The sequence below is a fragment of the Pipistrellus kuhlii genome, unplaced genomic scaffold (assembly GCF_014108245.1).
Source record: "Pipistrellus kuhlii isolate mPipKuh1 unplaced genomic scaffold, mPipKuh1.p scaffold_m20_p_8, whole genome shotgun sequence".
In the NCBI taxonomy this organism is placed as follows: Eukaryota; Metazoa; Chordata; class Mammalia; order Chiroptera; family Vespertilionidae; genus Pipistrellus; species Pipistrellus kuhlii.
Genome location: NW_023425584.1, coordinates 69661803 through 69675768, shown reverse-complemented (window position 1 = coordinate 69675768; position 13966 = coordinate 69661803). Strand labels below are relative to the sequence as shown.

Sequence of the window (13966 nt, the reverse complement as noted above, 5' to 3'; positions counted from 1 at the left end):
GAGGGGGATAGAGAGTCAGAAACATCGATGAGAGAGAATCATCAATCAGCTGCCTCTTGCACTCCCCCTACTGGAGATGTGCTCACAATCAAGGTACATGCCCTTTTCCGGAATCGAACCTGGGACCTTTCAGTCCCCAGGCCGACGCTCTATCCATTGAGCCAAACCGGTTTCGGCCCATTTTTTAGTTTTCTCAATACATTTTTTTTAAAAAGGAAATGCAGCTGGTAGAGCACAGATGAAGAGTGTTCTCATCTTCCGGAAGAGCCTGCGGGATAGTGCCGAGGCAGTGTCCATGTGAGGCAGTAGTTATCTAACATCTGCATGTTTGCACAGCTGGCCTCAAAGGCCCCTGGGCTCACATACTCACTGGGCCATTTGGGGTGGACTTTCCTTCCTCACACCCCAGTGAGGAAGCAAAGGAACCCCCGTGTCCCCATCCCCAAGTTGCCACTCAGATTAACAACTGTATTTTAAATGTTTTTTTAAAATATGCTCTGGTTTCTCTTCAAATCACATAAATCTTTTGCCTTTTAAAATATGCATTTTTATTGATTTCAGAGAGGAAGGGAGAGGGAGCGAAATAGAAACATCAGTGAGAGGTAAACATCTATCGGCTGCCTCCTGCATGCTCCCTACTGGGAATTGAACCCACAATCTGGGCATGTGCCCTGAGCTGGAATTGGAATGTGGCCTCCTGGTTCATGGGTCAACACTCAACCACTGAGCCACACTGGCTGGGCAAAACTTTATTTTAAGCAAAATACACACATGTGTAAAGGGAGACCCCACCATGTACCTGAGTCCCAGGTATCCAAACCCGATTCTGCCATCTGGTCCCTGACATTTGTCCGGCTATCAGAGTGGCCTTACACAGCCCAGCAACCAAAAGTTATAGGTCAGGGCAGGTCCAAGGAATGGCCAGCCCTGAGCAGAACGTTGGGGTCACTCAGGCAGTTCCTTTCCACAAAGCCCCACGGTGACTCCTGAGCGCCAAGGCCCCAGCTCAGCCAAGCGGGTAATGCCTGGGAGCTTGTGGAAAAGGTGGCTGTGGATGCCCTCACCGCTGTGGGCCACTGCAGTCTCAGCACAGAGTGGCCAGGCCTGGGCACATCCACAGTGACAGGAGCCAGGAATGGGGTGGTGCTCGGCCCCCAGCCACAGCACAGGCCACCCAAGGTCCCAGCTAGACGAACTCTGGCCTGCTCTCCCGGCCAGTGCCTCCTATGACATGCCTCTCACAGGGCTTCATCGCAGCAACATTGTTGCACTGGTTGGTGTTGTACTGGGACAGCCCCTCCCAGTCACCGTCCTCCCCAGCTGAGCGCCCCAGCTGCTCCTCACTGCCGCTGTCCCCAGCCTCCTCCACGCTGGCCTCACTGTTCTGCTTCTCCAAGAAGCTGAGGCGGTGCAAGGCTTCCCCCTCTGCCGGGGACAGCAGCTCTGGGGCCTCCTCCAATTCTGAGTCAGAGTCGTTGGAGGGAACATGGGATTCTGATAAGCCTGTGAGAGGGAGACGCAGAGGTAGAGACATGAGAGAGAGGTGGAGGGACAGGGAGGGGTGTCGCCCATTGAGCTCCCTAGGCCGATCCACTCACCTGGGGCTCCGTCCTCGGCCTCTTCCTGCAGGGGGAAGGCAGCCCCCTCACTGGCTTCCGAGTAGGGGACCTGGAGCAACACCTCAGCCCGCTGGGTGGGCATCCCATACTGCAGGAGTGGCAGGGAAGTCAGGGAGGGCCGGAGTCCAGCCCACCCAAGCTCCATTTCTGTCGTGTAAATGAGCTACATTTTTACAGTCTCTAACAGTTGTCACCACCCGCTGCATCTGAGGCTGAGGGCCCCACTCCCATGTCATGATTGAGCTCTTCCAGCCGGGGCAGCAGCTCTGGCAGTGGCCTCCCTCACCCCCTCAGCCAGCAAGGACACTGGTCCTGAGGCCACACCCAGTCTCGCCTCCAGAGACTAAGAACCTGTTGCCCAAACCCCAGGAGATGCATTAAGATAAAGACTCCAGGCAAAGGGGATGAATGCTAGAGCAGGCCTTGGCCAGGTGGCTCAGTTGGTTGTAGCACTGTCTTGTACATGAGAAAATTGTGGATTTAATTCCCAGTCAGGGTGTGTATGAGACACAACTGATTGAGACTGATGTTTCTCACATCGATGTTTCTCTAAGAAAAGAGTCGCAGGCTCCATCTCCCTGTAGGGGGCATGCAGGAGGCAGCCAATGAATGATTCTCATTATTGATGTTTCTCTCTCCCTTTCCCTTCCTCTCTGAAATAAACAAACATATCCTCAGGCAAGACATTATATATATATATATATATATATATATATATATATATATATATATATATACACACACACACACACACACACACACACACACACACACTGCTTGGACACCAAAGCCTGCACAAACAAAAACTGTTGGCTTAAAATTAAAACCCAGCAGCCAGGTGAATAGCAAGTTGGACCCACCCAAGGGGCTGGCTGGAGGGCACAGGACAAGCCAATGCCTCTGCACTGAGTGTGGAATCCCCCAGATTTGAGCCCACACTTTGCTTAAAAGATCCCTCGGAGGCTGCCCCTGGAGACCAGACACCCTGGTCCTCCCCAGTCTGCACCCCCCCATGAGCAGACCCTTGCACCTTCCCCTGATCCACCTGCCACCTCACCTGACCACTATTCTCTTCAGGCTTCTCCTCAAAAACCAGCTCGTAGTGGGTGATGAGGGTCTCCACGACGCGGGCCTGGTGGGGGTAATCGACCAGGGAGGAGAGGGACACGGTGGCCTCCGTGGGCCGTGGCCGGAGCAGCGTGGGCCCGAACACGATGCCAAGATTCCCGGGGGTCATCTTGTTGTCCTGTTCCACCTCCACGATCCTGAGGAGTCGGGGTGCAGAAGAGGTGAGAGTGGCGCCCTGGCCCAGCCGCCCTGGCCCCGCCTGGCTGACCTCACCTGCGCAGGTGCTGCAGCAGGTACTGCAGCGAGGCCCTGTTCTCGGGCGGCAGGTCACGCAGGAGCTCCCGCAGCCGGCCCGCCATGGCCACGGCCACGGCCTCGGCCTCGCGCTCGGCCGTATCCGGGCAACTCCGGGACGCTGCCTTCGCTTCGGCCTCTGCCTTCAGGCTGTCCTTGGCCAGCCCCACGAGCTCGTGGTAGAGGCGGAAGGAGATGAGTGGCTCAGGCAGCTGCCGAGTGACAGGTGGGGATGGGGAGGGGCGGGTGTCATCGGTGATCCTGGCCCGGTCCCCTCCTGTCCTTCCCTGGCATCAGTCCGACCCCTGCCAGGCGCTGGTCCCACCCCAACCCATAACCAGATCTCCTGCCCTGGCCACATCCCTGGCCTGGCAGCCCACTACCCAAGCAGCCCTGCCCCTGCCAGGCACAGGTCCTGCCCGGAATCTGCTCGTCCCCCATGGGGCTCACCTGGCGCAGGTAGAGTTTAAGGACGTTGCTGATGTCGTGGGGTGAGGCCTGCGACAGCTCCACCAGCTCCTTGCCGTTTTCGAAGGCCTGGCACAGCTTCTCCACACGCGTCTTCACCCCGTTCACCCGGTATATGCCCTGTGGGGTCCACGTCAGCCTCGGCCACACCTGCCTCCCCTCCCTGTGCTGCTGGGGGAAGCCCTGCTGCTGTCCCCACAGTAGTCACCTTGGTGCGCAGAGCCCGCCGCTCGATCTCACACACACACTTCTTGACAATGAAGGGCACGCCGTCGGGGGTGCCACGGGCTGCCTGGCCGAAGTCCTGTCCAAAGAGCTGCAGGCGGCCCTGAAGCTTCTTGTGTCCACACTGGATGGCCAGGGTCTCCAGACACTTCTTGTGGCAGGCCAGGCAGCACTGGGGGCCGTGCACAGTAGCAGAGAGCCTGGGTCCCCTCCCCTCTCGGAAGCCCTCATGACCCACTCCCCACAGGGCAGCGTCTGGAAGATGGCCACTCCGAGTCCCCTGTGCGCCCCGGGGCCGCCCAGCCACCCCCGGGCCGCTCACCTCCTCGCACTCGGCGCCGTGGAAGTAGACGTAGCTGTTGCACTCCCGGCACTTGGCTGGTGAACGGAGCTTCCGGAGCCTGTGAGTTCGGGCTGCCTTGGAAAGTCCCATGTGGCGGAAGGGCCCGCTGGGCACAGCCACTGGAAGCTCAGGGGTCATGCCGTTGAGGTCACCTGGGGGTGGGACAGGTGGTCGTCGTCGCCAAGGCAGGTTAGGAGCAGGCCCACAGGCAGAGTCTAAGCCCCCTCTCCCCTTACTGCCGGGGTCAGAGGCCCCTCACCCTGCTCAAAGGCTGACGCCCCTGCACTGCCCTCCGGGTCCTCCAGCTCCTCGCTGGACGACATGGTGCCGCTGGACGACATCCGTTCAAACTTCTTGAAGTCCCCTGAGCAGGAGACACGGGTGTCAGATCCCCCAAACCCAGAAGGAGCGGCATCTGGTGGGCCCGCTGCTCCCCCAAGGGCCCCCTCCATCACCCTGGCCACATGGTGAGCTCTGTCCCCAGCCAGCAGGGCAGGTCCTTCACCTGAGCCAGGGCTGGGGTCCAGACTGCCATCAGAGTCTGGCATGGAGATTGGCCATGACTTGTGCACCTGGTGTCCACGCCCACCTGCAGAATGAGGCATCTAGTGAAGGGCTGGGTGGGGCTGCAAAGGGCTGGAGGGAGGCCTCACCCACCCCACAATCCTGCCAGGCACCCACCCCCACTGGGCGCTCACCCCTGCGCTCCTTGGCCATCAGCCCCTCGCCGGGTCCGCCTTCGTCAGGAGGGCCGCTCCCAGCTTCTGCAGCGTCACCAACGTTGAAGCTGCCTTTCCGGGCACGCATGACGGGGGACCTGGTGGGAATGGAAGCCGGGAGGAGCAGCCATGATGGGGGTCAGAGAGGCAGGGTGCTCACCCCATCTCCTGCGGAGCGGCTCCCAGGGCACACGCACGCGGCCATACCAGTTGCTGGTGGGGACGTGAGGCTCAAAGTCATAGTGCACGTCAGGCTCCTCGTCGCGCTGCAGCTGGCGCACGTGGGAGGCGTACTGCTGGCCCGGGTCGTAGAGCTTGCTGCTCTCACACAGCATCTGGAAGTGCACGGGCAGCGGGGCCGTCTGCATGTGCATCATCTGGTAGTAGGAGATGGTAGCCTGGCAGAGAGAGGGCACAGGCAGCAGGGTCAGCCGTTTGCACAGGCAGCTGTGCGGCCTGCCAGCAGCCAGAGCACGGGAGCGGGCGCCTGGCACCCACCGACTTGATGGTCTGGTCGCTCTGCCGGATGACCTCCTGGATCTGTCGAAGCGCCGTCACCTTGGTGTCCTCCAGCTCCTGCTTCTGTGTCTTGGCGTCCGCCACACATGTGCGGTATGTGGCCATGGCTTCCTCTGCCTGGGGTGGGGCATGGGGCGCACAGAGACCCCTCAGCCTGGGATTCAAGACCCACACAGAAACCCGGCCGGCAGGCACCACCCAGGGCGGCGAAGGCCCGGGGGCGGGAGACGACACGGCGCGTCAGGAACGGCCCCGCTGGGCCTCGTCCTCCACGGCCGCCTCCCGCTCACACCCACCTTGTTCTTGGCCTCCTCTTCCAAGCGCCGCCGCTTGTCCAGGGCCTTGGAGACGGTGCCCCCGGCCCCGGGCCCCGTGCCCGCCTGCTCCTCCTCCGTCTTGGCCACCAGCAGGCGGGCCTTGTCATGGTCCTCGCAGCGCTGCACGTAGCCCTGCTTGGCCTTGCGGAGGTTGGACTCTGCCTCTTGCTGTGGGCGTGGGAGCAGAGAGACCATTTCAAACTGTGCTTCAGCTGAGCTGTGTCCTGGCTTTCCCCACTTCCACTCCGGCAGCCGGACCGAGTCAGGCACCACCACCACCCGTGTCCCCTGGTGACAGCCCATGGCCCAGTGGGCAAACAGGCACCTGCCCAAGAACTGACAGGAGGATGGGAGGTGACAGGAGGATGGGGCTCCAGGAGGAACTGGCATGTGGTGTGCCCATGTCAGCCCGGGAAGCTCTGAGCGAGGCGCGGCTGCATCAGCCGACACCTATCCCCACCCCGTCAGCGGCTGGTGACGCACACGCTCTCTCACTTCCCCTCGCAGAGAACAGTGCAGCCGCCCAGGCAGGAAGTCAAGCACCCTCTGAGTGGGCAGGAAGGCAGTTAGTCAAAACCCAGGGGCCTTCTGGGGCCACACCTTGCAGCCTGCACCTTCAGAGGCTTAGGTGCTAGGAGAAACCGTGGGGGAATTTTTTAAATAAAAAATTTCGATGCAAGACACAAAACCCAGAAACCATAAAAGAAAAGGCTATTGCTCTGGTCCATGTTGTTTAATGCTTAGAGTGTCGGCCCATGCACCAAAGGATCATGGGTTTGATTCCCAGGCAAGGGCACATCTCTTAATTGCAGATTCAATACCTGACCCCAGTTGGGGCCTGCAAGAGGCAACCAATTGATGTATCTCTCTCACATGGATGTTTCTCTCCCTGCCCCTCTCTCTCCATCCCTCCCTCCCTTACTACTCTCTGTAAAAATCAATGGAAAAATGTCTTCGGGCGAGGATTAACAAAAGAAAAGACTACTGCTGGCAATCACAGGTTTCTACCTGGTAAAATAGGCCAAGGGGGGCTGATCTTAACTATCAGAGGCTGAGTTCTTTAATATGTAAAGAGCTCTGCCAAATCAATAAGAAACAGACCACAGCCAAAACCGGTTTGGCTCAGTGGATAGAGCGTCGGCCTGTGGACTGAAAGGTCCCAGGTTTGATTCCGGTCAAGGGCATGTATCTTGGTTCCCGGCACATCCCCAGTGCGGAGTGTGCAGGAGGCAGCTGATCAATGTTTCTCATCGATGTTTCTAACTCTCTATCCCTCTCCCTTCCTCTCTCTGAAAAATCAATAATATACATATATATATATATATATATATATATATATATATATATATATATATATATATATTTTTTTTTTTTTTTTTTTTTAAGAAAAGAAACAGACCACAATCCAATCCAAAGGGAGCAAGGACATGGACCGAGCTTCACAGAGGGGGGGGGGGGGGGGGAGTGCAGCTCTGGGTCGAGGGGGCTCTCACACACTCACATCCCAACCCAGCCCTCACAGGCAAAAATATGAAATAAATGCTTGGGTCACAAATCCAAAAGAGGGCACAGGCTTATCACAGCAGTGGCGTTTGAAATAGCAACAACTAAAGTACCCATCAACAGAGATTTAGTGAAATAAGTCACATGATCTCCGCAGCTAAGCACCTGTAAGGAGCCTGGAAAAGGGAGGAGGGTGGGTGGAGGTGGAGCACACCTCTGGCTGTGGGGTGAGTCTGAGAGACCAGAACAGGTGCTCAGTAAGAGGTCACCGAATGTACAAGAGGCACCACAGTACGGTGTAGGTCCATGCCTGGGACTGCACCAGCTCAGAGGCCAGCCCGCCCCACCCTACCCGCCCGCCTCCCGAGGTACCAGCTTCCTCTGGGCGCGGTGCCAGGACTCCTTGATTTCCTTCCTGCGCTTCTCGTGTTCAAGCCGCCGCAGGTTCAGGGGCTGGGGTGAGATGGGCTGTGAGCAGGAGGCCCCGGTGACCCCTCCTAGCCCAGCCCCGGGGGCAGCTCACCTGCATGAAGGTCTGGGTCTGCAGCGTGCTCACCGCCTGCACCATGCAGTGGCCAAACTCCAGGTCCTGCTCCAGGGCCAGCGAGTAGATGGACAGGAGGGGCATGTGGGGCTGTTGGAGAGGGCGGCAGTTAGCGGGCTGGGTCGGCACCCAGGCCCTCCGGAGGCCCTCCCTGCTTCCCTCGGGTTCCCACAGCCACCACCACAGCACGGACAGGGAGCCCTTCCTCTGGCCTCCTCAGTGGCAGGGACTCGCACCCGGGCACGGGCCCCACCTCCTGCATGACGCTCTGTCTGCAGTTGTGGACAATCTTCTGCAGGCCTTTGGCAAAGTCCATCTCTGCAGGGCGGGGGGAGGGGAGCGGGGAGTGAGCAAGGGGTACGTGAGGGGAGGGGTCCCCGGCAGATCTCCCCCAGGCCAGCACTCACCCAGGGCGCTCCGCTTCTCCAGGTAGCCAGTGATGTCCTTCATGTACTTGGCCATGTTCTTGGCGTAGTTCAGGGCCACGTCCACGCCCCCCTCGCAGCGCTGCAGCAGCATGTCCACCTCCTCGGGCAGCAGGCAGCCTGCAGAGTGGCCCTCAGCCCGAGCTCCAGCCCAGGACCCCTCCGTCCAGCCCCGCCCTCACCCGCATTCCGGCAGATGCCCACCCGCCCGGCGTGCGTGGCTCAGACTTACCGGCATCGCAGTCCTCGGCGCTGGGGGGGGCGCCCTCACTTCCCTGTCCGTACAGGTTCTCCATGGACTGTGGGGGAGCCCGGTGAGTCCCGCCCTGTGCTGGGTCCCAGGTGCGGCCCAGCCATCAGGAGACCACCCCCGCCCCAGGCAGAGGCGGCCACCCCGGCTCACCTGGCTCGGGTCCCCGGGGGGCACCGACAGGAGGGTGCTGCTGTCCACTTCGCCCATGAGGAACTCGGACACGCTGCAGGGTCGGGGGGTCAGTATCCGAGGTGCCAGGGCCCCGCACACCCTGCTCCCGCCCCCGGCCGCGCTCACGTGCTGCTGAAGGAGACGGCGATGGTCTCCAGGGCCTTCTCAAACTCCTGCTTGTCGGCCTCGTTGTTGCACTCGTAATGGAAGGCTGGCGGGCGGAGAGAGGACGGGGAGGCTGGGCTCACTGGGATGTGACGCCCCCACACTCACTGAGGGGGGCCCTGAGCCCAGGGGAGTCATCGGAGCACGTGTGCCCACCCAACGCCTAGCCGTCCCCCAACACCCGCCTCAGCCATCCCCCTCCAGGAAGCCCGTCCCGGGGAGCGCCCTGCTGCTCTGGCCGGCCAGCTGACCTTTGACCTTGGCGATGAGGGTGCCCGCGGCGGTGAGCGTCTCCACGGTGTTCAGCAGCGGGTACTTGCAGATGACCTGGCGCATCACTCGCAGGGCCTCGCCCAGGCACTCGTGGGCCAGGGGCCGGCGGGCCTCCAGGAGGTCTGCTGGGCAGAGCGGGGGTGAGCAGGGAGGGCGGGGTGGCCCCGGAGAAGACCTGCCCACGCGCTCCTCAAAGATCCGGTCCCCAGGCGGGGAAACCGAGGCAGAGGTGGGAGGGGGCAGCTGCCCAAGGCTTACTCTGGGACGTCAGGGGCACTGTCCCTCTCTGGGCTGCTGGCCGGGCCAACAGAGCCAGACCTTGGCCTCGGCAGTCCCTGCTGCTCGGAACACTTTCCTCATCCCTCCAGAAAGGAAACTGCTTGTCCTGTACCTCCTCCTCCAGGCAGCCCACCTGGTCCCTCCCCGGCCCCAACCCTTCAAGGCTGCTCAAGGCTCTATCCAGCTCCCTCCCTTCCCTGCCTGCCTGGAGACCAGGCCTCAAGCCCCCTGCTAGCTCACACCCTCCCAGCAGCTGCCCCATGACACAGGCACTGTCAGCACCCCCATTTTGCAGATGAGGAAACTGAAGCACTGAGAGGGAAAGTCATTTCTCAGGGATCACACAGCTTTTCCACCCACATGTATTTGAGGGGCAAGAACGCCACACAGAAGGACCCTGCCTGGCTTTATCTCAAGGGCAAAGGGGAACCCTAGTCAGTGATGGAGCAAAAGGGGTCATGGTTAGCATTGTGTCTGAGAACTGTGGTTTTCTTTTATTTATATATTATTGATTTTTCACAGAGAGGAAGGGAGAGCAATGGACAGTTAGAAACATCGATGAAAGAGGAACATCAATCAGCTGCCTCCTGCACACCCCACACTGGGGATGTGCCGGGAACCAAGGTACATGCCCTTGACCGGAATCGAACCTGAGACCTTTCAGTCCTCAGGCTGATGTTCTATCCACTGAGCCAAACCAGTTAGGGCAGGAGTGTGGTTTTAAATGCTCTCTTCAAGCGTTCTGAAAAGCAGCACGTGCAGGCAGAGCAGCGTGTGCAAGCACACCAATGAAAACAAAACCGTAGCAGTGCGTGTGGGGGAGGGACAACTGGGTGCTGAGACCCAGGAGGCCTGGGGGCCGGCTGGGGTGACCTTCGGTCCCTGGGCCTGGTGGGGACCCCTCTGGATGCCTTGAAACCTAAGGGGTCCTGACACCGACGCCAACCCAGAGGCATCCAGGGACTCCAGGAGCCCAGGGAAGACGCTGGGGGAGGCCAGGCCAGGCCCTTCCCAGGACATCCCGCCTACACACCTGGCCCCTCGCTGCCTGGCCTCAGCCACCCGGGCCCCTGCAGCACCGCCTCCGGGAAGCTGGCGCCGGGAAGCCGACTCCAGGGGAGCCCGGACACGCTGAGCGCGGCACGGCCAAGCCAAGTGCAGCGGCCGCCGCGTCCCCAAGCGCCTCGTGCTCCCCGAGGGCTGGGCCCCCGCACCCTGCTCTGTCCCTTCACCTCGGGGTCCCACACAGCAGCATACTGGTCCCCAAGACAACACACAGTAGCGGAGAACACCCGGTGACAGTCGCTCTGAGCCTCCGGTGTCTTATCTGTGAATCAGGGCGACCACAAGCCCTGAGCACAGATAAGACACCTGAGGCAGCTGGCCCAGGTCTCACAGCTGGACAAGCAGGGGCAGCACAGGATTCAAACCCACATCCCCTCGGCTCCAGTCTCTTCCCCAGGCCCAGGACGCGCTGAGGCATAATGAAGTGTGTCCCCAACCCTATCCCAACCGCCTCCAGGACTCAGCCCCACCCAGGCCAGGCCTCCAAGGAAGTGCCAGAATAGGAAAGGAACCGAGATTAGCGAGTTTCCCCAGGAAAGAGCTCAGGCCCTGCCTCTGTGACCAGATAACCTTAGGGGTTCCCACTCCCACCCAGAAGGGGCTGGGCCTGCACACAGAGCCCCTCATGAGCGCCCTGAGGACACAGAGGCCACTGCGGGCTGAGGCTGGATCTGGCCCTGACCCCTCCTTCGGAGCTCAGTGCCCACTCCTGGCCTTAGTTTGCCCATCTATAAAATGGGTGCCCGGGGCAACGTGAGCTGGTCAGAGCACTTGGTGCGGTCTTGGCACTGCGGTTTCCGGGAGGAGCAGGCAGCACACAAGGTGCTGTGCCTGCCTGGGCTGAGGTGCCTGGCAGGGCTGCCAGGGACAAACAGGAAACAGATGAAAATAACTCAGCAGGAAGCCAGGCTGTCAGTCTTGTGGAGGAGAAAACGGAACTGCCATCCCACAAGCCGCTCACTCCCGCAGCTCACATGCTGTCCTGCCCGTCCGTCCCTCTGACTGGTCTCCAGCGGCCCTCGGCCTGCCTCTAGCCCACCTCGGCCCAACACACAAACCTGACCTCTGCGCTAAAGCCTTCTGTGGATCCCACTGCGCGCAGGAGAACGTCCGAGATCCTCCCCCTGACGTCCTCAACACCTCCACTTCACACACTTCACAGACCAGCCGATCGCGTGCCTCCAAACACAACTCCATTGCACGTTTCTGAGCCAGTGCGCACGCGCCTCCTCTGCTGCAACACCTTTCCCTCCTGTCCCCGCCCAACTCCTACCCATCCCTGGAAGCCCCAGCTGCAGCGGTTTCCTCCAGAAAGCCTCCCGGTGACCCCCTCGGAGCCTCCCACGCCTCCTCTTCGCCTCGCCGGCAGCCCACGGGTGGGGACAGCCGTGTCTACCTCAGCCTTCCCCCCGGCTCCGGTCCTGCCGGCGCTCACCGTCATGCAGGACATACTCCTTGAGCTTCTCCAGGCCCTCGGCAAAGCGGGCCACATCGACCAGGAGCTGGGAGATGTCCTCCACGCCATCGGGCCAGGGCCCCTCGGCGGGCGGCTCGGCGGGGCTGGCTGCCATCAGCGGGCTCCGGTGGCTCCGGCCCAGCGTCCAGGAGCCGGCGCCGGGCAGAGGGAAGCCGGCGGCGCTGGCATGGCGGCTCAGGCTCGTGGGCCTCTTGAGCGTGCCCGTGGCCTTGGCGTTGGGGGGCACACTCAGCGGCTCCAGGCCGGGTCCCTGGTACACAGCGTCGGCCCCATCTTTCCTGGGCAGCTCCTGGAGGTGGGTGGGTGGGTGTGTGGGGGGTAAGGCAGGTGCTCTGGCCCAGGTACCACCTTAGTTCCTTCAAAAGTGAAGTGGGGTCCTGGGGGTGGGGTCTTCAACCTGACCCCATGAGGGTCATAGGCCAGAGGTCAGAGGGCTGAGATTTGGGGCCATGCCCCACCCACACCTGTTACCCAACATCCTCTTCCCCAGAGCTTTCACAAACAACGTCTACCCAAACCACAGCCAGGGGCGGGGCCTGCGGGGTGCGGGTACCCCACTTCCTGGTGGGGGAGGGCGGGCCAGGAGAGGGTCCCAGAGCCTGGAGCCCCCCTCAGGCTGTGGCAGACGCACCTCATCCCTGGTAAAGACTCCTCCGTCAATTCCTGGAGCCCCCCGAGTCCCATAAACACTACGAAACTGCGTACACCCCCGGGCCCCGGAGGCCCTACACCCAGGGGTCCTGTCAGACACTCCGCTGTGCCACAGCTCTCACATCCCACAGCACCGGACCCCCAAATCCCGAGCCCCACCTTACAGACCCCACAAGCAGGTGCTGCCCCCACCCTGGCACCGCCACCCACTCCCTGCGCCCCACAGCCAGCCCCGGGCCAGATGAGGGAGGCAATGGCCACCCAAAGGACGCCTGCCATGAGCCCAATGCCAGGGTGCCGGCTGGTCCCGCCGGGGGTGGGGGCTGTGGCTGGCGTGAGCCCCCATCGCAGGCCCAGCACGTGCCCGCCGCCCCGCACCGGAGCGCCCTGTCCCCCTGTTGCTCCAAGGTGCCCACCCGCTCCTCCTGCCGGAAAGGCTCACTCACCGCTGAGGGCTGCGGGCTGGGGCTTCCCGCCCGGTTCTTCTTCGAGATGGAAGGGGTTTTCATGAGTTCGCGCTTCTTCCTGGAGAACATGGTGCGGCCGCGGAGCAGCCGGGCGCGCGGGCGGAGCAGCGGGGTCTCAGCGCCGCTCCGGAGCGGAGCCCGGGACCGCACAGCCACCAGCACCCCCTGCCCAGCTGTCAGGCCCACGTGACGGCCCGGCCCTCCCCCACAGGAAAGGCCTCCGGAGGCGGTGACGCAGACCCACCCCCACCTCCCGGCCTCAGCCTGTCCCTCCGCAGAGTGGGCTCGAAGGAGGGGTCCCCGCCCCGCCCCGCCCCCGGCCCCGCCCCCGGCCCCACTTTGGGGAGCTCCGCGTGTGCACTGGGCTGGGCGCCCCCTGTTGGCATGGCGGGCACCAGGAAGCACAGGATGACCCTCATTCAGACACACCCGGATGCAACTGACCCAGGGACACGAACGCACAGGGACACTGACACGGGGCACATGACACGGGCATACAGGCTCGCGCTCGGGCACAATGGCATGCAGGACTCGGATGCACACGCATGCTCAGACTCCACCGCAGGTGACATGGATGACCTGGAGCTTTGCACTCAGACCTGGGACACAGACACCCTCCCCCCAGTCCCCTGTCCTCTCCTGGGGAGTCCCCACACTATGTCCTGGCAAACCCTCACCTTTGTAGACCCCAGGGCCTGGGCTCCACAGGGCATGGGGTTACTCCCTCAGCCTGGCTCTGCACTGGCCTCAGCTCAGCTCCCTACCCCCAGGCCCCACGTCCTTCCAGGGACACAGGCTGGGAGCAGGGCCCATAGCACCTCCTCACATCCTGGTGTCAGCCAAGTGTCCAGGACCCCGCCCCCTCTCTCTACCCTCCCTGGACCTCCTTCCCCTCCCCCATGACCACCTGTTCTCTTGGAGCCTCCCCAGCCTGGTCCTCGCCCCCACACTTCCAGAGTCCCACCCCCCACCTCCTTTACCCAGCACCAACCCTCACGGACCTCACTGACCTCAGGTGGGGGCGGGGCTCCCGGGCACAGGCACGTGGGCTGCAGCTCCTTATGCCAAACCCAGCTCTGCAGGCCCAGGCCCACCTGCACACCAGCCTACAAGTCCCTTCT

General features: G+C 61.8%; 1 protein-coding gene across 1 annotated transcript; it reads right to left on the bottom strand.

Annotated features, from left to right (window-relative positions):
- Positions 1-657: 657 nt before the first annotated feature.
- Positions 658-12976, bottom strand: ARHGAP45 (Rho GTPase activating protein 45). Its single transcript, XM_036425058.2, has 23 exons — positions 12825-12976; positions 11686-12016; positions 8885-9028; positions 8595-8679; positions 8448-8520; positions 8277-8343; positions 8027-8164; positions 7873-7937; positions 7599-7709; positions 7448-7528; positions 5552-5740; positions 5235-5372; positions 4944-5134; positions 4716-4834; positions 4523-4606; positions 4277-4381; positions 3997-4169; positions 3658-3846; positions 3432-3569; positions 2961-3193; positions 2677-2884; positions 1599-1707; positions 658-1503 (listed from the first exon to the last, which is right to left on the bottom strand). The coding sequence occupies exons 1-23, from the start codon at positions 12912-12914 to the stop codon at positions 1187-1189; spliced, it is 3378 nt and encodes a 1125-aa protein (XP_036280951.1). The 5' UTR covers positions 12915-12976; the 3' UTR covers positions 658-1186.
- Between the last annotated feature and the right edge of the window lie 990 nt (positions 12977-13966).

Coding starts and splice junctions, on each gene's coding strand:
- ARHGAP45 (XM_036425058.2), bottom strand. CDS start 12,914: ATGTTCTCCAGGAAGAAGCGCGAACTCATGAAAACCCCTTCCATCTCG. Junction 7,938..8,026: donor GGAGAAGCGGAGCGCCCTGG/GTGAGTGCTGGC, acceptor CCCGCCCTGCAG/AGATGGACTTTGCCAAAGGC. Junction 3,847..3,996: donor ACGGCGCCGAGTGCGAGGAG/GTGAGCGGCCCG, acceptor CACGGCCCCCAG/TGCTGCCTGGCCTGCCACAA.